Below are 21,244 nucleotides of genomic sequence, written 5' to 3' on the forward strand. Positions count from 1 at the left end.
GGGCGGGGTATAAATAATAAATTATTATTATTATTATAAAATTACGAATAAGTGAATAAACTTTCCATTGAAGAGCAGAGAAACGAAGAGGCTGTGGAGAGGATTCGAACTCGGAGATGTGGACAGGAAATGGCTACAAGATATCTAAATATGCAACACATTTAGTAGCATTTCATAGTAGGATTTCATTCCCCCAAATCGTTTTGAAAGCAAAATCATTTCAAATCGAAAAATGAAATTAACGCATTTTATTGGAGACTTTTGATCGCCAAAATCATTTCAAAACCAAAATCATTTCAAATCAGAAAACAAAATTAAGGCATTTATTGGGAAACTTTTGATCGCCAAAATTGTTTCAAAACCAAAATAATTTCAGATCGGAAAATGGAATTAAGGCATTTATTGGAGACTTTCAATCTACAAAATCATCATTTCCAACATAAAAAGGACATTTTATAGAAGTTATCAAAATCATTTCAAAACCAAAAGGAAAGGAATACATTTTATTTGGGGCTTTCCATCACCTTCCTTGGCGCATGGTATTTTTGATTTTTAATAATCATTTAAATTATTATGTTTAAGAATTATTAAAATGATTAAATACTTTGAATAATTAAAGGATTGATGCAATTAAAAAAAATAAAAACCCATGCATTTATTTAAATTATTAAATAATCTTTAAATTTTAAAATTATAGAAATGATTACATAATTTTTAAATTTAACAAACACTGAAATGATTAAATCATTTTTAAATTGATAATTGAAATGATTAAATGATTGTTAAATTTAAAAATCATTGAAATGATTACTGGGTAAATGATTTTTAAAATTCAACAATTAAAACCATACTTTTCATAATTTCAAGCCTTCCAACGCCACACAGCCTTGAAAAATCTTCCCTCCCTGAATAAAAAAATTCCCTTTAATTGTGTTGAGAAACCTAATTTGCATATAATTTGCAAGTAAAAGGCAAGATAGAAAGACTATTGAGAGATTTGTTCGTTCTTGGCTACTGCATGCTGCAGCCAGCTTCGGGGAGGAACTCCTGCAGGTAGGTGATGGCCACTTTGGACAGGTAAGTCATGGTGCCAAAGCGCCCGCTGGGGGCACTGTCATAGAGCAAGGTGCAGATGCCTGTGGCGGGGTCCCTCTCCAGCATGGCGTCATCCGCACCCAGGACTTTCTGCATTTGGTGAAAAAAAGGAAAGAGGAGACAAGAGTCAAGGCCAGAGAGCAGAAATTGGTGCCATTATTTCATTTTTGACACCAATGTCACCAGCTTAGCTGCTCCATTTCCCCAGGAACTATGCTGTGGGGCCGGGTGATTGATCAATAAATCATCCCAAACAGGTGCAGAAAATCAATAAAGACAATCGGCCAAAAATACGGGTGAGATGTCGCCGTTCGGCGCCGCGATCCCACTTCTAACACCAAGCAGTGGGGCTTGGGTAATCAATCAACTGCCCCACCCAAGGGTGCCCGCCCTCACCTGCTCCTGGCGGAATGCTTCATCCGCCATCTTGATGATGTCATCAATGCTGACAAGCCTCCCGGCTCCATCAAAGTCAACCTCAGCCAACAGGGTCAACACCCAGATGGTTTCCACGCAGAGCTGCCGGTATTCTGGCTGCGGAATCTTGTTCAGCGCCGACTCGACGCCAACGGCAAACTTGATCTCACCCGGTGTCATCTGTCAAAAATGGAAAATGGGCGTCAGGATTTGAACCCGTGTCCAGCAGGAAACGGTAAAGAAACCAGGGGAGACTCTCCTCTCTCTCGTTCTTGCTCTTTTCATCTCTGTTTTGATCCCTCTTTTTTAAACTCTGTTTCAATCTCTCTCTGCATCTCTCTCTTGATGTCTCTCTCTCTCTCTACATCACCATCTGTCTCCCTCTTTCTCTCCCTCTTATCTCTTTCTTTCTTTCTTTCTTTCTTTCTTTCTTTCTTTCTTTCCTTCCTTCCTTCTTTCTTTCTTTCTCACTCTCTTTCAACCTCTCTCAATCTTTCCATCTTTCTTTCTCTTTCAATCTCTCCATCTCTCTATGTCACCTTCTTTCCCTCATTCTCTCCTTCTCTCTCTTTATCTGTCTTTCAATTTCTCTGCCTCTCCCTGTTTCCATCTTTCTATCATCATCATCATCATCATCATTAGTATTATTATTATGTGCCAGTAGGGAAACCGAGTTGCCATTACCTCTTGGGTGGCGGAAGACGGGAGGACAAAGCCACCGATGGATAGACCGTGGCACTAGGAAGAAAAGAGTGGAAATGGAGTCACCCTCTTGACAAATTTACACCCAGGACCTGCTCCAGAGTCACACTCAGATTTGTGCTCACTCTAGATTCAGACTCAAAGAGACTGGCGCATGCACCAGATTCAGCCTCATGCACTTAGGATCCAAATTCAGGAGATCCGCATTCACTCCAGATTCGGCCTGGCACACTTTGGATTCATACTCAGATGTGTGCCTGCTCCGGAGTCATGCTCAGATTTGCACACAAACCAGATTCGACCTTGCACACTTCAGATCCAAACGCAGGAGATTCGCATTCACTCCATATTTGGCCTCATAAAACTCAAATCTGGGAGATTCGATCCTGTTCTGGAGTCACACCAGATTTGGCACTCACCTTCTGCAGGACCTTCCACACCTTCGGATAGAAGCCCACTGGCACCCGGTTCAGGGCGCCGTCGAGACGCCGGCGCCGGCGCCACCCACCTTGACGCGTCTCCTTGGTGGGGCGCCAATCACCCCCCTGCTGGATTTCGCTCCGGAGCTGGGCGATTCCAGCACGCTCTGTTTTGGTGGCGCCAGCCATTTCGCGGATGGAGACACCTGGTGCCGAGTCAGCGGTACGCACTGCAGGGAGACAGCGGGGTTCTCAGTGCTGGATCGGGGTGGAAGGGAGCCCCCAGAGGAATCTAGTCTGACCCTGCAAGGACTGACCGCTGCGCTCGACGCCGAATTCCTTTCCGCTCAGAATGTGGTGCAGGAGGCTTTTGACGTCTGATGGGCTGAGGTTCAACAAGGTCTGCGTGGCTTCGTCGGCTGGGAGATAGGGAGGGAGAGGGGAAAGGAAGAAAGAAGGGAAGAGGGAAAGGAAGGCAGAAGAAGCAGAGAATGAAAGAAAATAAAGAAGAGCAAGCAAAGTAAGCAGAGAAAGGAAGAAGAGAAAGAAAGAAGAGAAAGCAACAAGAAAATGCAGAGAAAGGTAGGAAGAAGAAAGAACAAAGAATGAAGAGAAAGGAAGAAGGAAGAGAAAGAAGAATGAAAGAAGAGAGGAATAAAAAAGCAGAGAAAGGAAGAATGAGAAAGGAAGAAAGGAGAATGCAGAGAAAGAAAAAACATAAAAAAGAGAAAGAAAGAGATAAAGAAGAGAAAAAAGAGAAAGTAGAGGAAGGAAGGAAAGAAGGGAAAGGAAGGAATAAGAGAGGAGAGGAAGGAAGAAGACAAAGCAGAGGAAGAAGGAAAATGGAAAGGCAGAAAGAGCAGAAAGAGAAAGGAAGAAGAGAAAGCAGAAAGAAGGAATTAATATAAAGAAAGAAAAAAGAGAAAGAAAGAAAAAGAAGCAAAGGGAGGAAGAAGAGAAAGAAAGAGAAAGACAATGCCATATATCTGCTATTATATGGGGAAAATACAGTATTTCTCCTATTATACGGAGCAATCCCCTACATCTGCTATTATGCGAGGGAAAGGGTATACTGTATTTCTCCTATTATACGGCACAATGCCGTATATCCATTATATGAGAAAAATCCCGTATTTCTCCTATTATATGGGACAATTTCGCCTATTTTATGGAATTGGTGGCCTTGTGACTAGGCTCCTGCCTACCTGAGCACGACAGCGACTGCGCCAGCTCGGTCGCCATCACCTGGATGATAAGCCCAATGCGGAGGCGGAACATTTCGGCAAAGAGGGCCGGCTGAGTCCGGATGTACATGGCCAGGTAAACCATAATTTCCTGGAACCAGAAGAGAGGGAGAAACTACGACTCCCACAGGATTACGGATCCTGGAGAGTAAATCTCCAGGGAATGAACTACAACTCCTGGAGGACTATGGTTCCCAGGGAGCAAATTTCCGGGAAAGCCGGGTGCCCAGAGTTCCTGGAATATGGGGTCTCCGCCACTGTTCTCCCCAGCACCCAGCACTCACCTGGGTCAAGATGCAGACGCTAAGGTTCCCCTCACTGGCATCCTCAATCAGGCGCGTGAGCTCCTCATACGGAAGGGGGCTGGCAGGGAAAAACAGCTGAGTTGGGAAGCTGAGAGTCATCTAGTCTGACCCCGATGAAGGCAATGTCTCACCAGACATGAAAATTGAATCCAGGACACTGGGATCGAGAGTCGCCAGCTCTACCAACTGTTTTGTATTTTTACGCAACATTTCGATGACAAATTTAATAAGGATCATAATTTAAATTTAAATAATTTAGATTTACGGAAATTAAGAATAATTTTTAAAAAGTGATAATACAAAGTTAAAAATTTTAAGCTTACATTTAATTTAAATCTGAATTTAAATTGGCAAACCTAAAAAAATTAATTTAATTTAAATGATTTAAATTTATGGAAAGTAAATATTTAAATGTTAAAAATAAGGCATTATGGTAAGTCAAAAAAATTAAGCTTACATTTAATTTAAATCTGAAATTGAATTTAAATATTTAATACCTAACCACTTTAATTTGAAAATTTAAATGTAGAATTTAAATTCAAGTTAAATGTAAATGTAAACATTCAATAATAATCATTTTGTTTTTAAGTTGTAATCGTTCAACTTGTTTTTATTATTGCTTGTAAGCTGCTCTGAGCCCGGCCTTGGCTGGGGAGGGCGGGGTATAAATAAAAATTATTATTATTATTATTATTATTATTATTATTATTATTATTATTTCAAAATTTTAAGCAAATTGAATTTGGATTGTACTTAAATTTATAAATTTTATTAGTAATTTAAGTCTAAAAATAATTTTAAATTTTAAAACAAAATTAGCATTAAATTTAAATCAATTAAAATGAAAATGAAAAAACTGACAATAATTTATAATTTAAAATTAATATTAAATTGAAAAATTCAATCAGTAATAATAATAAATTCATACCTTTAGTATTCTACCTGTCATGGCCCATTTTCACTTGGCCTGTACCAGCAAACTTTTGTACAACGAGAATGCAAGAAAATCAAATTAATTAATTAATTAATTGATTGATTAACCTAGGAGATTAAAACTGAGCCCATCCTATAGCTCCCAGTAAGGATACTGGGACTAAGGCCAACGTGCCCCTGGTGCAAGAGACATGGGTTTGACCCCTTCTGGAGGTCCAGATACCCCCATTTTGCCCCTGATTATCTCCCCAGTTGGAATTGCCCCCCAATTGCCTTCCCCGTTGGGATGGCCCAGTGGCGACCCCAAAAACTCACGCCGAGATGGTCCGTTCGCGAGGCTCCGGGGGGAGACCCACGGTGAGGTGCTTCTGGTGTGACAGGAGGCTGGTACAGGCCTGGGGAGAGAGAAGGGTACCTTCTCATCTACATTGACCCCCTTGAACTCTTCCCAAAAGGAGGCTGCCCAGAACCCTATTTTTTCTTCAAAATTTTAACATTTTTTCAAAATATCCCAACCTCATCCAAAGCTTCTGCCTTCTTTCTCAGGACACCGGAAATGTAGCGGATCAAGCCCCACTGCCGAGCGGTGCCAGCTTTCGAATACAGCTCCGTGAGGAGGTCACCCACGGTGGCTCCTGCCTCACCATATAGCTCCGTCTCCCAGTCGGGACCCCTAAAAGGAAGTGTCCAAGTTGGAAGGGGACCCCAGAAGGTCATCGAGTCCAACACCATCTTAAAAGCCAATAATGGCAGAGAAATAGCATTTGAGTGGGATTATGGGAAAGATTATGGAAAACAATAACATAAAATAAGGAAGGAGGGAAGAGAGAAGGGATCCTGTGCAAGTGCTCTTAAATCCCAGGGAAAGGACCCCTGGTCATCCAGTCTAACTCCCCGCAACGCAAGGCGATATACAGATTTAATCAATTCACCGAGGCCCGAAGTTCTCATGAAGGAAACGCCAATGGAAGAAAACTTTAGTTCCTACTTGAGGCTGTACAATATGGATAGGCAGTTGGCCTGATCCTGCAGGGTGGCGCAAGCCCGGAGCTGATCCACCAACGACCGGCAGTCCACGTTCCCGTCGGCATCTTTTGGGAGGTCCGCCTCGGCAGGGAAAGACGTCTGGGGGCAGGAAGGGAGGCTGGTTGAGTGAGTGAGGAGGCACCCCAAATATCACCCAGCAAAACCCACTACGAGGGGTCTCAAAATGGAATGGGAAAATGCCCTCCTTCTTATGTAGCTTTAAAAAAAGGGAAAGAAAGAAACCTTCCCTCTGGCTTGGCTTTGAGAAATGGGAGTTTGGCATTGCAAGGGAAAAGCCTCGCTCCCAAAGGGCTTCAAGAAATGGGAGGTTCGGGCAGGAGGGGAAAGCCCTCCCTCTTATGTCGCTTTAAAGAAAGGGAGGGGAAAAGGGGTTTTTACCTTCTATGGGTTGGCTTTGAGAAACGAGTGTTTTCTGCAGAATTGAAAAGCTCTCCCTCTTGCATGGCTTTTCCCGCCCCCAAACCCAATCAGAACTGGCTACTCACCTTGCCATCTGGCGGCGACCCCAGAAGGTGGACTGAGTGGCGTGACTCCTGGAAGAGGCTGGAAGGGATGTACATGTCGACGTCTGCAAGGAGAAGGTGGAACGGTTGGGCTGGAACCCAGAGGTCATCCAGTCTGACCCGCTTCTGGGAGGCCATACTTACTCTCCACGTGGAGCTCCTTCGCCTTCAACCGCAGAGACACCAAGTCCTGGGTGGTGCGTACCGCCGCCCGGAAGCGGTGCAAGCCGGCTTTCTGAGCCACAGGTGGGAGGTGGGCCTTGGGAGCCACCTGGTGGAGGAGATGGTCCAGGTATTGGGCCACCTCGTCGCAGATGTCCGCTGGAAAAGAGAGAGGGGTGATGTTTCTCTGTGAAAAGAGGGGACGTCCTACCATCCCTTCTGACATCTCTCCGATGGGATCTGGGACACCTGATCTGTGTAGCCCAGAAGGTCTGGATTTGAACCCTTTGCCAAAAATGGGGATGTCCTATTCTATCCCCTCTGGCTTTTCTCCGATGACATGGGACAGCACTCCGACTGGGATGCTTTTAAGGCTACGATCAGAACGATAAAGTTCGTCTCCAGTCCGAGCGAGCGACTGCAAAGAGGGACGTCTGGAGGGTATGTTCCGGGTTCGAATCACAAGCCAGGATGGCTTCAAAAAAGCTGCGGCATGGGAACACACCAAGGGCTTACCATCCGGTCCAGCGTCCATGAAACTCAGGTGGGAGTGGCACGAGGTGGTGAGGAAGTCCAACAGGCGACCGGTCTGGATCCTGCAAGGATCAGAGAATCATAGGTGACCCCCGAGGGATCCCTCCGAAATCGACCATCCTAAGAATGAAATCCTGGCAAAAGCTTCCCATAGATAAATCAACCCAGAGCCAGATTCTTCTGCTGGGCTGATAATGATAACGATAATAATAATTTAACTATTTTGATGCCTCCCATCTGACAGCATTAAACGATTCCTGCAATCCTCACCTCGCTCCTCCGAAATATCCGTCCTGCAATTTCCGCAGCATGGCCAAAACGGCCGGGTGGATGCCATCACCACTGTCATCTGGCCAGGCGGAAGAAAGGAATTAAAAGGGAAGAAAGGGAAGGAGAGAGAAGTTAGGATGGGAAAAGGCAGCCATCAGAATAGAAGACAGAAGAACGAGATAGAAATAAGCAGCGTAAAAGGGTGGTCATGAAAATTCAAGTCAAATCAATCCCTGAAATTCAGTGGAATTTCTGAATTATATTTTTTAAAGGAAGTCAACAGGTTGAGAGAAAGTTGAAGGAAAGTTCAAGTTAATTTGTTAAAAAGTATGATATTTAATAAATTTTTGAAATTTAAATTCCTGAAACGTTAAAAAAAAGTAGGTCCAAAAGTTAAGAGAAATGCGCATTGATTTGTTAACATTTCTGAAATGTCATAAAAATTCAAGACAAACTGTTAAGGGAAATGCGGACTAAAGTTGAATTTGTTAAGATTTATAACATTTAATACATTCCTGAAATTGAAATTTCAAAAAATATGGAAGTCAAAAGATTAAGGGAAAGATACGTTGATTTGTTAAAATTTCTGAAATGTAATACGAATTAAAGTCAAGCTGTTAAGGGAAATACGTATCAAAGTTGAAGTGAATTTCTTAAAACTTCTAACTTCTTTTTTTAAGCGTTTATTAATTTTCCAATAAGAACATCCAATTAACATATCAAATCAAATCCAAAAAACCCAAAAAACTAAAATAAAAAAATTCCAATTGTCTTCCAAATTGTAATAATTTTTTGTTTTGGCTTCCCGCGGTCTAAATTCTGAAGCGTTTTCAACATCATAGTCCTGCCTCTCATCATCATCAGTGGTTTTCATAATTCCATATCGTGATTTTATCCTCCAGTTTTATCTCTGGCTCTGTGATCCTCATTCATGTCAGAAAACAGACACTTTTTTTTCTATGGAGTGCAGATTTGTCCGTATATTATACTCTTTCAGCTGTTTTTGTTTTTCATCGCACGGCTTCATTTAATTGCATCCATTCCAGACTCTTGGAGAATTGTTATTTTGGCAGCTCCCAAATTGTTAATCTTTCCCGTCAAGCTGTTATCAAAGAAACAGAGAGAAACCTCCTTCTAAAACTCCTTGTTGATTTATTCTTAAGCGGACTGTTTGCAATGTAGCCATATATCAGACAGTTAACAACTGGCCTTTGGAATCCACCCAGTCCCCTCTCCGGGCCCTAGAGGGGGGCTGCCAGACATCCATTTAGCCCTTTATCTTGCTCATAATAAAAAACTTCTTTTTGCAAACAGTTGTATATATAATATTGTTTCCAGTCTTTATGACCAACCATCAGTTAGCTCCTGTTTCTCTTAATCAGGGAGGTATTTCAGATATTCCATAAGTTCGTAGTGGGTAGACGCCATTTTGTTCTTTGTTTTCGTCTTTAACGGGCATTTTAAATCTTAAAAGAAAAGTGGCTGTGAATAGGTCCCAATTACATATAAAAGTCCATCTGTACTCACTTTTTGAAGAGCAATTTAGGTTCTTAATGAGGCTTGGCATGCAAAACGAATTGTTAATGTTAGAAGAAGAAGAAAAAACATACCAAGCCCCTCCAGATCCCAAACATCATGATGAGGATCTCTTTGAACTTCGATCTTTTACACCAGAGACTGTACATACTGCAGGTTTTTTCCCAGCTTCATCAGTTCAGAGCGTGTCTGGTTGGTTTTCAAATCTTTATATTTTCCCAAACAGATGCCTCCGGCTATGGGGTGGCATCACAGGAGTGTCAGTCTGTCTCTTGCTCCGTGACCCAGTGCCCCTGCCGTGGGGCAAACCGCGGGTCATCCAGACAGTCCTCCCCTACCCCCATATCAGCCCTGAATTATTGGAACAGTTGGAGTCCGATCGTGTGGGAATCTGCCATTTCTCACTGCCAGAAACAGGAAGCCAAAACTTCTGACTTTTAATAAAGATCCAATTTGAGCTGTTAAGGGCAATATGTATTAAAGTTGAAGCAAAGTTGTTAAAAATTGTTAAAAGGGAAACGTGTACAAAAGATGATTTGTTAAAATTCAGGCAATTTAATTGAACTTTCTGAAATTTCAAAAGGGTTTTAAATGTCAGAAATTTAATTGAAAATTAGTTGAAAATTCCAAAATGTAATTTCTGAAATGCAATTGAAATTTCTGAAATTTCAATTTATTTATTTTTTTACAAATTTATTTTAAATTTAAAACACATGAGACACACCAAGCATCATGTGCGAGACAGGGAAGGTGATGGTGGGACGCCCTGTCATCCTCCAGCGGCTGCACAGGTAAGAGAGATCCGTCCGGAGCATTTCGACGATCATTTTGTTATCGAGCGCCAGGAAGAATTGCTGCTGGTCGAGGAACTGTGAGGAGGGAGGGAGATGTGGGTAAACAAGGGGGGAGGGGAAGGGGGGATATATTGAAACATTTTTTTGATCGTTGTATCCATGAAAGAGGAGAATGGAAAACAGTGCTTTCCCCCCAGATCAAATTGGGGATTTTTTGTTAAGAGGATAAACTAATTGGCAGCGTTCTCCTGATTCACCAAATTTGTGGGGCGGGGCGGGGAGGAGAAATGTGAAGGGGGTTGGACTGGATGACAGCCAGGGAACTTCCCACCTGTGGCGTGAAGGCAAAGATGGTGCTCCGGATATCGTAGAACTTGGAGGTGCCCAGAACGCCCATGTGGCGGAAGGGGCGCCCACTGAGGGTCATGTGCTGGTTACGGCCTGTGGAGAAATAATAATAAAATAATAATAATAATAATAATAATAATAATAATAATAATAATAATAATAATAATAATATATTATTTACTCCCTGCCCATCTGGCTGGGTTTCCCTAGCCACTCCAACAAAAGAAAATAGAAATACATTAAAACATCAGCGGAAGGCAGGAGTGCCTGGCGTGCTCTGGTCCATGGGGTAACGAAGAGTCGGACACAACTAAACAACTAAACAACAACAAAGCATCAGTTGACATTCCTAAAATGTCATTCAAGGAAATGTTATAGGGTTTCGAACCTTAGATGTTGCCTTAAAGCCGTCCCACATATCTTCTGATTCTATCCTACTCATTTTATGTTTATTTCCCATAATCCCACTCAAATACCTTTTCTCTGCCGTTCCTCCCCTTTATTTCTAAACGGAATCAATTATCGCACATGTTTTGGGGTCACGCTAAATGACCCAAGGGTCCCTTTCTCCTCTTCCAATTCTATCTTGCTCATTTTATTTTTATTTTATTTCCCATAATCCCACTCGAATGCCTTTTCTCCACTGTTCCTCCAATTTGTAATTTTTTGGGGTCAGACTAAATGACCTGGGCTCCCTTTCCACATCACCTAATCGGGCGTAGATATGGCTGAGGATCCTCGCCGGTTGCACCCGGATCGGACAGACACCGGAAACCGTCTCCGCCTCAATCCCCTCCTTCCTCAAAGCCGATTGGATCCCCTCCGTCTCGGCCAAGATGCAAACTGTGGGGAAACCGGAGTTAATCTGGAGCCGCTCCAGTCCCGGAAAACCCCGAAACAGGCGTCAATCAAGGAATCAGAGTTCAAACCCAAGTCTGGCCCAACCTGGGTCGTCAAAGCCTCCCGGATTAAACTCAGCTCCAATTTTATGAAATATCCTATTATCCTGGAGACTATTAAAGCACCAATAAAAATTTAGATGAATATAAATAAAAATAATAAAGATGACCCCTATCAGCATGAGAAATTAACAATATGGGCCAACCCAAAATTAAAAAATGGAAATCAAGTAATAATTTGGCAAAATTGGATTTAAAAAGGTATTTTGACATTGAATCAATTAATTGATGAAAATTACAAATTTGTGGAATATAAGACTGCAAGTAAAGTATGGATTAACCAGTGAAACACCATGGCAATACATCCAATTGAAACATATGTTGGAAAGGCAGTTTGGCTATAGCAGCATTGGAAAAACCCATGCTGCTACAAGATTCAATTTGTGCAACAAAAACAAAAAGCTCTACACTTGCACTATATAAAACCCTACTCAACAGGAAGAAATATGATTTAGAATACGATATACAAAAATGGAGTGAAGAGTTGGGGGTACAGATAATAAATGATATATGGGAGTCAAGTAATAGTCTCCATGGATCTAAGACTAAGACTTATTCAGCAGAAAATATTAATATTCAGAGTCCACTGGAATCCAGCAAAACTATACCAGAAGAAAATAACAAATGAAGACAACTGCTGGAGATGTGGGAGTAAAAATGCGAACTTAGTACATATGTTGATTAACTGCCCGATGATAAGATCATTTTGGTGCGAGGTGAGGATATTTATAGCAAGAGTAATAAAAAGAAATTGTTATTTAGGGGAACTGAATTTAATTCTAAATTATATTCCAGAAATGTGGGAGATTTCAAGGGGTCAAAAAAAATGGATGTACCGTACTATATTAGAAGCAAAAACAACTTGTTTTGATGAATTGGATGAGCCGCAAAAAGATTCCATTGAGCACATGGATTGGTAATATGGACAGACTAGCTACATACGAATGAATTGCATGTCGGCGCAAATTAAGAATGGATAAATATCAATAAATCTGGAAGGAATATTTAAGCGATAAGGCGGATAGTGGTGGGAAGTAGGGGGAGGAGAGAGAGGCGGGAAAATATTGTTAAAAAGGTGGTCATAGGCATATCAATGTATCCAAATCTGAATTGTCAAACTGTGTTATTATTGTTATTATGGTTTTTGTTGTATGTGTCTTTTGTGGTTGATGTTTGTATCAAAAAAATTATTAAATAAATTTATTTTATTTTTAAATCCCCCCGGAATGGGCTTACCTTGGACCACCACGTCTGGCTTGGGGACGGTCGAGAAGCGCCGGTTGAGAGGATCAATTTCGCCCGGCGCCAGGAAGCCCTAAGGAGGGGGGAGACGGGTTTGATTCCGGAGCAGGACCTTGAACCTGGGACCCCGGGCACCCAAGGGTGCTCACCTCGGAAAGGAGGCACCCCAAGATGTACAAGGACTGGCCCCACATCAACGGCAGCTTCCCCATTGGAACCCGGTCCACTGTGTGAGGGTTTTGGCATTCCTCATCGACCTGCAGGGAGAGAAGGTTGCGGGTTCTAGAAATGGGAACCCAGACGGCAGACCCCCCCCCAAATAAAACCGCTCACCTTGTCCGATGGGACACTGTAGAGTTCTGGGATCAAGCGGATCCCGTCCTTCCCCTTGATGAGGATGCCTTCCAGGGCTTCCCGGTACTCCCGGACCTTTGGACAGACATGCATCAATCAGGGAATCGGAATTTGAACCCTGAACCCAACCTGGGTCATCAAAGCCCCCCCCCCCCAACCTGCTCGTCATTGCCGCGAAAGATTCCGTCAATTAGCAGGTAGGTCCAAAAGAGTGGCCACTCGCACTCGATACTCTCGAAAAGCTTCAGCTCGGAGGGTTCGTAGTAGAGGCGTTGGGGGTCCTGGGAAAATAAGAAAATAAATAAGTTAAAATAAAGAAATAAATATAAAAATGAAATGAACAAATAAAATAACAACTAAAAACAAACAAACAAAATTAAAATTGAAAAACATATTAAATAACAAAACAGAACAGAACAAAACTCACCTCTTTGGGAGTCCGGTAACCATCGCGGAGGAACCGGCAACAACCGTAGCGACCCTTTGGAAGAGGAAGAAGGGGAAACTGCTTTACAAATAATTTTTACTGATTTTTCCCAATGTGACTTTTTAAAAAAGAAATGAGAAAATGATTAATTTTTAAAGAAAATTTTTTTGCCTGCAGCTTGTCGATGATTTCCCGCTTGGTTTTCTCCACCACCTCAGCGTCCTCGACGGCAAAGGCTGGGTACGAGATGATGGACAGGAGGCTGGCGTCAATCTCCTTGGAAGCCGACGCCCTCGGCAGCATCGAATGGAGGATGGACTGCGGGGAGAGGCAGACGAATCATAGAGCACCATCCTAGAAGGGTCATCTGGTCTAACCCCCTCAAGAAAAGGGAGACCAGGAAAGCAGGATGCAATCATAGAGCCGGAAGAGACCCAAGGGCCACCAAATTTCAAGGCTAATTTCAAATTGTGAAAGTGATTTTAAAATTTTTAACTTTTAATGTTAATTTAAAATTTTAAATGTTTTCAATTTCAAAGTTCCCATGTAAGTTTTAAATTTAAAATTTTAAATGTTAATTTTAAATTTTAATTTACTTTTTCTTTATTTTAAATTTTAAATGTTAATTTTAAGTTTTAAATGTTAATTTAAATTTTTAATGTTATTTTGTTTGATGTCTTTTTTTGTTAATTGTTCCATTTCCCTTGTTAATTTAAAATTGTAAAGTTTCAATGTCCATTTAAAATTTCCATTTCTATTCAATTTCAATTTTCAATTTTAAAAGTCTCAGGAATCCGGGATGGGTGGCCCTCCAAGCTCTGCATTCAAAACAAACACCCTGAGGAGGAGGCTACCTAGAACCCTCTGGATTTTAATTTTGGGAATTTTCTAAATTGTAAATTTTCAAAATTTTCAGAAATTAAAGTATTTCGGTAACTCGACCCCCCGCCGAACCCAGGTCTGTACCAGGCAGTGCTGCACCTCGTCCGACAACACATGGATCACTGATTGGGGGCTTCCGTTGGCCCCGAAGAGGTCCAGCTCATCCAAGGCCTCGAGGGCTGCCTGCAGAGGGAGAAAGAGCACCCATGGATGAGCACCCATGCTTAGGCACCCCTGAGTGGGCACCTGATCCCGCCTCGCCCCGTGCCCCTCACCTTGGCCATGCCGACTGAGCTGGCGTTGAGCTCCGTGATGCCCCGGTTAGTCTTGTCGCCACGTTCCCAGATCCCGAAATCCTGCCCCACAAAAAACATGGGTTATTATTATTATTGGGGGTATTAGGGGCTACTGTTTTTATTATTGCTATTACTAGCAGCTATTATGATCCTAAGTTCGGATTATGGGCTTATTATTTTTATGAGGAATTCTTCTGAGGGGTGTTTGTTATTCTTAGGGGTTTGTTATTCTTATTTGGTTGACCATTTTTATTAGGGGTTATTATTATTGATATTATTAGGCGTTACAGTGGTACCTCGGGTTACAGATGCTTCAGGTTACAGACTCCGCTAACCCAGAAATAGTATCTCAGGTTAAGAATTTTGCTTCAGGATAAGAACAGAAATTGCACAGTGGCGGCAGCGGGAGGCCCCATTAGCTAAAGTGGTGCTTCAGGTTAAGAACAGTTTCAGGTTAAGAATGGACCTCCAGAACAAATTAAGTTCTTAACCTGAGGTACCACTGTATTACGATCATGGGTTCCTATACTTTTTTATTTTTTATTTTTTAGTGGGTTTATTCTTCTTAGGTTTGTTACTCATAGGGGTTATTATTATTGTGGTTTATTAGGAGTGACTGTTTTTCTTAGGGGATATTATTATTGCTATTATTAGGGACTTATTACAATCATGGGTTCAGATCAAGCTTTTATTATTTTTATTAGGGGTTCTTCTTCTTAGGTGTGATTCTTTGGGGTTTCTTATTCTGTGGGGTTATTATTCTTATTAGGGGTAATTATTATTGCTATTATTAGGGGTTATTATTTTATGGGTTATTCTTATGGCTTATTATTATCATGGGTTATTATGGGTTATCTTTACTATGGATTAGTACTAGGGGTTATTATTTTTATGGATTACTAATATGGGTTATTCTTATGAGGTATTATTCTTATATTATTCTTATTAGGGGTTACAATTTTTATTAGGGGTTATTTTTCTTGCTATTATTAGGAGTTATTATGGCTCAGATTATTATTAGGGCTCAGATTAAGGGTCTATTATTTTTATTATGATTTATTTTTATGGGTTGTTCTTATGGCTGATTATTATTATTATGTGTTAGTATTAAAGGTTATTACTTTCATGGATTCCTACTATGGTTTATTATGCTAATAGGTTGTTCTTAGGGGCTTTTATTCTAATGGGTAATTATTATTTATATTTTTTATTATGGGTTGTTATTATGGGTTATTTTTATGGATTATTTTTATTAAGGATTATTCTTACAGCTTAATATTATCATGGTTGTTATGTTTTTTATGGGTTAGTATTAGGGGTTGTTATTTTTACAGATTCCTATTATGGGTTTGTTATTCTGAACGGTTATCATAATGGGTTCTTATTGGTTTCTATTTTTATTGTGATTATTTTTCTCAGGGGCTGCACTCGGCGCCACCCACACCAACCCACCGCCGTTTTATACGCTGCTTCTATGTAGAAAACCAGGTTTTGCACAAAGTTGACTTCATCCAGGCTGTGGATGATATGCAGCCCTGCAAAAAGAAAGGTAATAAAAGAATAAAATAAAAGAATGAAAAATGTATTTTTTAAATATATATATATAGTATACTATATATATATAAATATATATATAGCATAATAATAAAAACAATAATAAAAACAGAATAATAAAAAAATAATAATAATAGAATAACATAAATAAAAACAAAACAACAACAATAATACATTAATAATAATAATAAAAGAATAATACTAACAGAATAAAATAAAAGAATAAAAGATTAAAATAAAATAAATAAAACAATAAAACAAAATAAAACAATAAAATATCTCACCTGATGCCGTCATCTGGGCCAGCATTAGGAGGTACAAGGAGGTGGCGTCCAGTTGCAAGTGACCCCACTGGTCGTCACCGACAACGGTGGCGCAGGTTCCGGGTGCGAATTTGGCGTGCAGAGCATCGCGGGGGCTCTGGGTATATTTAAAGGCCTCCACTTTGTCCACCTGGAAGAAAAATGGGACATCTAACCTGACCCCAAATATCAGCTCTGGGAAATGCTGGAAAAACCTCTCTGTGTGGTCCATAAAATGGCAGGGAATTGAGGGATGGGACACCCCAGTGGTCATTTAGCCGGACCCCGAATATCAGATCTGGGAAATGTTGCAATAACATGGGAAGGTACACCTAGCGGTCATCAAGCCTGACCCCCTACCTGTCTCATCATGCACTGTAGCAAGCCTCGCATCAGCTTGACCACGCTCTGCAGGGAGAAGAAAAACGCCGCTGTAAACTCAAAACTCGAACTCGGGACGGACAACCCCAAAGCTCCTCCAACCCAGGCCCGAGGCCAGGGGTTCGAATTGCCGACCTGGAGATCCGCAGCCAATAGAGTTTGTTTGTCTGTATCTCATTTTTTCCCCCGCTCTGCTTTTCGACTTGGCATTTCAGGCATTCGGCCTAGGAATCGGGTTTCGATCTCGCCCCCACCCCCGCCCCGGGGTCATGTCAGGACAGGCAGAAAACAGCTGCCCCTGCTGAGAGGCGCTGCAGCTCTCAGGTTACAGCGCGAGATAGGGAGATGTATTGCCAGGAAGGAGGACCCAAAAGAGGATTCCCAAGAAGGGTGCTTCCCCACCCCAGGGTCGGGGGGAAGGGAAAAGCCAGTCTTTTGGGGAATGGGTTTTTGGGTTGTGGGTGTGAGTTCCTTACCTGCCAGGAAGCCTTCAGGCCAGAGGGGTGGCAGCCTAGCAATATGCTCGGCACCTTGGATAATATTATTTTAATTTCATTTCATTTTCATTTTTACTTTGTTATTGTGTTCTATCTTCTTGTATTGTATTTTTCTTTTCTTTTAATTTCTTTCCCTCCCTATTTTATATTGTTTTATATTTTATTTTATATTATTTTCCAACTTTGCCCTAGTTACCTGCTCCAGCTCATACGCCTTGGCCTTGTCCTCGTCGCGGTCAGCATTCTTGCGGTAAGCCAATCCCAGCGCCCAAACTGCCAGGACGCTGTAGACATTGTCGCGGACCCAGGCGTCCGGGTGGTCAGCACTGGCTGGCAGCAGGCCCGTCATGGGGTTCTGCAGAGAGATGGGCCTGTTGAACACCTGCCTGCTTGCACACCCTGTAAAAAGCCCCCTCAGGCGCTCCACCTGTTGAATATCTGCCTGCCTACCAGACATTTTCATGCCTTCAAACCCTTAAAAAAAAACCTACTGCTCCGCCTGTTGAACTTCAACTGCTTGGGTGCCGGACATTTCCATGCCTGCCCATCGTAAAAAAAGCCACCGTCTGCTGCTCTGACTTGAACTCCTCCCTGCCCGCCTGCTGAACATTTCCATGCCTTCACACAATGCAAAAGGCCGTTCGCTGCTCCACCTGTTAAACTTTTGCCTGCCTAGGTGCTGAACATTCCCATGCCTTCATGTCCTGCAAAAAGCGCTGTCCAACTGCTTCCATGCTGAACATTCCCATGCCTTCCCATCCTGCAAAAAGCCCGTCTTTGCCACTCCACCCATTGAACGTGCCGAACATTTCCATGCCTGTAAGCCCTGCAAAAAGCCTCATCTGTCGTTTCACTTGTTGAACTCCCATCTGCCTGCACACCCTGAAATTTCCCTCATCCACCTCTCCACTTGTAAATCCTGCCTGCTTACTCATCCTTGAAAATTCCCCATCCGCAGCTCCACCCGCTGAAATTCTGTCTGATTGTTGAACATTTCCATGGCTTCATGCACTGCAAAAAGCCCTAGTCTGCCGCTCCACCTGTCAAACTCCCATCTGCCTGCCCGCTGAACATTTCCATACCTGTCACCCACTGCTCTGCCTGTTGAACATCTGCCTGCCTGCATGCTGAACATTTCCAAAGTCTTCCCGCCCTGCAAAAAGGCCCCATCCTCTGCTCCACCGGATGACCTCCCACCTGCCCTCACACAATGCAAAAAGCCCAGTCCGCCACTCCACCTGCTGAACTCCCGTCTGCGTACAGACCCTGAAAAAGCCCTCATATGCCACTTCACCTGTTAAACTTCCACCTGCATATGTGCTGAACATTTCCATATGTTTACGCCCAGCAAAAAACCCCATCCACTGCTAAACCTGTTTAACTCCCGTCTGCCTACTCACCCTAGAAAATGCCCCATCTGCCGCTCCAGCTCTTGAACTTCTGCCTGCCTGTGTGCTGAACATTCTCATGCCTGCCCATACTTGAAAAAGCCTCATCTGTTGCTGCACCTCTTGAACTCTCACCTGCCTGCACATCCTGAAAAATCCCTCATCCGCTGCTCTACCTGTAACTCCCGCCTGCCTACTTGTCCTAGAAAATGCCCCATCTGCTGCTCCGCCTGTTGAACTTCTGCCTGCCTCCATGCAGAACATTTCCATGGCTTCATGCACTGCAAAAAACCTCACCCATAGTTCCGCCTGTTGAACTTCAGCCTGCCTGCGTTCTGGACATTTCCATTCCAACCACCAACCACCGCTTCATCTGTTGGACTCCTGCCTGCCTGCAAAAAACCCACCCACCTGTTGAACTTCCGGACTGCACCCCGAACATTTCCATGCCTGCATTCAATGCAAAAAAGCCCCGTTCGCCGCACCGCCTGTTTAACTCCCACTTGCCCCAAAGCCCCACCCACCTATTGAACTTACGCCTGCCTATTTCTATGCCTGCCCGCCATACAAAAAATACCCGTCCGCCGCTCTACCTGTTGAACTCCTTCTTGCCTGCAAAAAAGCCAACCACTGCTCCGCCTATTGAATTCCCGCCTGCCTCCCTGCAAAAAACCCACCCACCTGTTGAACTTCCGCTGGCTTTCAGGCCGAACATTTCCACGCCTGCATTCAATGCAGAAAAGCTCTGTTCGCTGTACCACCTGTTGAACTCCCACCTGCCCGCCTACACCCCAAACCCAACGCTCCGCTCCATCCGTTGAACCTCTGCCTGCCTGACCTGGTGCCCGAGTATCGTTTTCTGAACGAGGCGGGCATAGCCGTCCAAGCGGACCCCAGAATTGCTCCTGCTCCGCATGACTCTCGAGCTGTTCTGGAGCCCAGCTGGTGCGCCAACGTAACCAACCTCTCCTGGCCCCGCCTACTTAACCCCTCCTCTGCAGACACCGAACTCCCGATCCACCCGCTCTACGACGCTGCCCAGCAGAAAAGGGGTTAAACCGCCTCTTGCCGACCTTGGCAGCGCGGTAGCCCAAGAGACCGAAACCCTTACCAAAAAAAAAAAAAAAAGCGGGGCTCAGACTGATCCCCGGGAGCCGCTCCACCAGAAGAAGCGGGGCTTCTGCGCCGAATCCTCAGCTCCGCCCCGCCTCGCAAAGGTCATCGGAGTGTGGACTAGCGCCCTGCCAGGACCTGCACCCGGCATCTCCGGATAGCTCCTATTATACTGAGCGGTTTGGCCTGGAGCGTTTCGGGAAAGGCGTTCCACCTTGCGGGCAGAGAAGGAACTGCGTCTACTCCTTCGTGTTTTCTTACTAGTTTTTATTTGTTATTATTGCTTTCTTCCTAATAATTATAAGAAAACAATCATAATAACGCTTTCTTCCTCTTTTTATTATTTTTTTCTTAAGTTGCTTTATTATTAGTATTGCTTTCTTCTTAATAAGCAATTTTTCTTTTTGCTGCTTTGTTTTCTGCTTGGCAGGGGGTTGGACTCGATGGCCCTTGTGGTCTCTTCCAACTCTATGATTCTGTGATTCTTTTTATTCTTTCCTTCTTACTGATACTACTACTACTAATACATTTTTATTTATACCCCACCCTCCCCAGCCAAGACCGGGTTAAGGGAGGCTGACAACCAATAATAAAAACAAGCTGATGAAAATACAATTTAAAAGATTAAGATACAACATTAAAACAATTAGGGAGCAATATCATCATAGGGGGAGAAAGGAAAAAGAAAAATGGGGAGGGAATCAAACTGATTCTGAGCCAAAGGCCAGGCCCTGCAGAGAGATCAGATCCCGCAGGGCCCTGGTCTCAAGAGACAAAGCATTCCACCAGGCTGGAGCCAGTGTTGAGAAGGCTCTGGCTCTGGTTGAGGCTAATCTAACTTCCTTAGGGCCCGGGACCTCTAGGGTGTTGCTATATATGGACCTTAAGGTCCTCCGTGGGGCATACCGGGAGAGGCGGTCCTGAAGGTACAAGGGTCCTAAGGCCGTGAAGGGCTTTAAAGGTCAAAACCAGCACCTTAAATCTGACCCGTACTCCACCGGGAGCCAGTGCAGCTGGAAAAACATTGGGTGCATATGCTCCTATGGCAGAGACCCCGTGAGGAGCCTCGCTGCAGCATTCTGCACCCGCTGGCAGAATTTTAGTGCTGTCCACTACAGCAGGGGCTGATCCCCATTTATTCTTGTGGTGTTCAATTCAGAGTTTTCATTTTCTTCCTATTATTGCTTTCTTAATAAGCAATAACACTTATTGCTTTATTATTACTGCTTTTTTCTTATTATTGCTTTCTTATTGTTAAGAAGGAAGCAATAAGAAAGCATTATTATTATTGCTTTTATTATTATTATATAAATTATATATTATTATTATTATATAAAAAGCAATAATAATAATAATGCTTTCTTCTTACTGCTCCTTTCTTCTTCTTAGTATTGTACGGCTTTCTTATTCCTTCCTTTTTTTAAAAAAAATGATATTTATTGAAATTTCAAAAAAGGTTACAAAAGTAAGAAAAAAGTAGAAAAAAGGAGCAAACAGAAAAAATACAAAATACAGAAGAAATAAAAGCAATTAAAAAGTA

General features: G+C 42.8%; 1 protein-coding gene across 2 annotated transcripts; it reads right to left on the reverse strand.

The window, feature by feature from the left end:
- Positions 1-234: 234 nt before the first annotated feature.
- Positions 235-19,576, reverse strand: LOC310836133 (phosphorylase b kinase regulatory subunit alpha, skeletal muscle isoform-like). Of its 2 annotated transcripts, none has more exons than XM_083721048.1 (30): positions 19,273-19,576; positions 17,400-17,558; positions 16,686-16,733; positions 16,308-16,476; positions 15,922-16,004; positions 14,449-14,529; positions 14,258-14,356; positions 13,463-13,609; positions 13,292-13,345; positions 13,023-13,145; positions 12,844-12,939; positions 12,660-12,767; positions 12,505-12,583; positions 11,018-11,152; positions 10,293-10,402; positions 9,892-10,036; positions 7,632-7,710; positions 7,344-7,423; positions 6,810-6,986; positions 6,648-6,730; positions 6,104-6,240; positions 5,632-5,788; positions 5,431-5,510; positions 4,162-4,240; positions 3,839-3,968; positions 2,951-3,052; positions 2,634-2,863; positions 2,197-2,250; positions 1,492-1,692; positions 235-1,185 (listed from the first exon to the last, which is right to left on the reverse strand). In XM_083721048.1, exons 2-30 carry the CDS (start codon positions 17,550-17,552, stop codon positions 1,012-1,014), a joined length of 3,393 nt encoding a protein of 1,130 aa, XP_083577174.1. In that variant the 5' UTR covers positions 17,553-17,558; positions 19,273-19,576; the 3' UTR covers positions 235-1,011. The 2 variants fall into 2 exon arrangements, with proteins under 2 accessions (XP_083577174.1, XP_083577173.1); XM_083721047.1 differs by having other exon boundaries at positions 19,430-19,575.
- Positions 19,577-21,244: the final 1,668 nt, after the last annotated feature.

Source organism: Podarcis gaigeae (assembly GCF_964106915.1).
Source record: "Podarcis gaigeae genome assembly, chromosome: Z".
In the NCBI taxonomy this organism is placed as follows: domain Eukaryota; kingdom Metazoa; phylum Chordata; class Lepidosauria; order Squamata; family Lacertidae; genus Podarcis; species Podarcis gaigeae.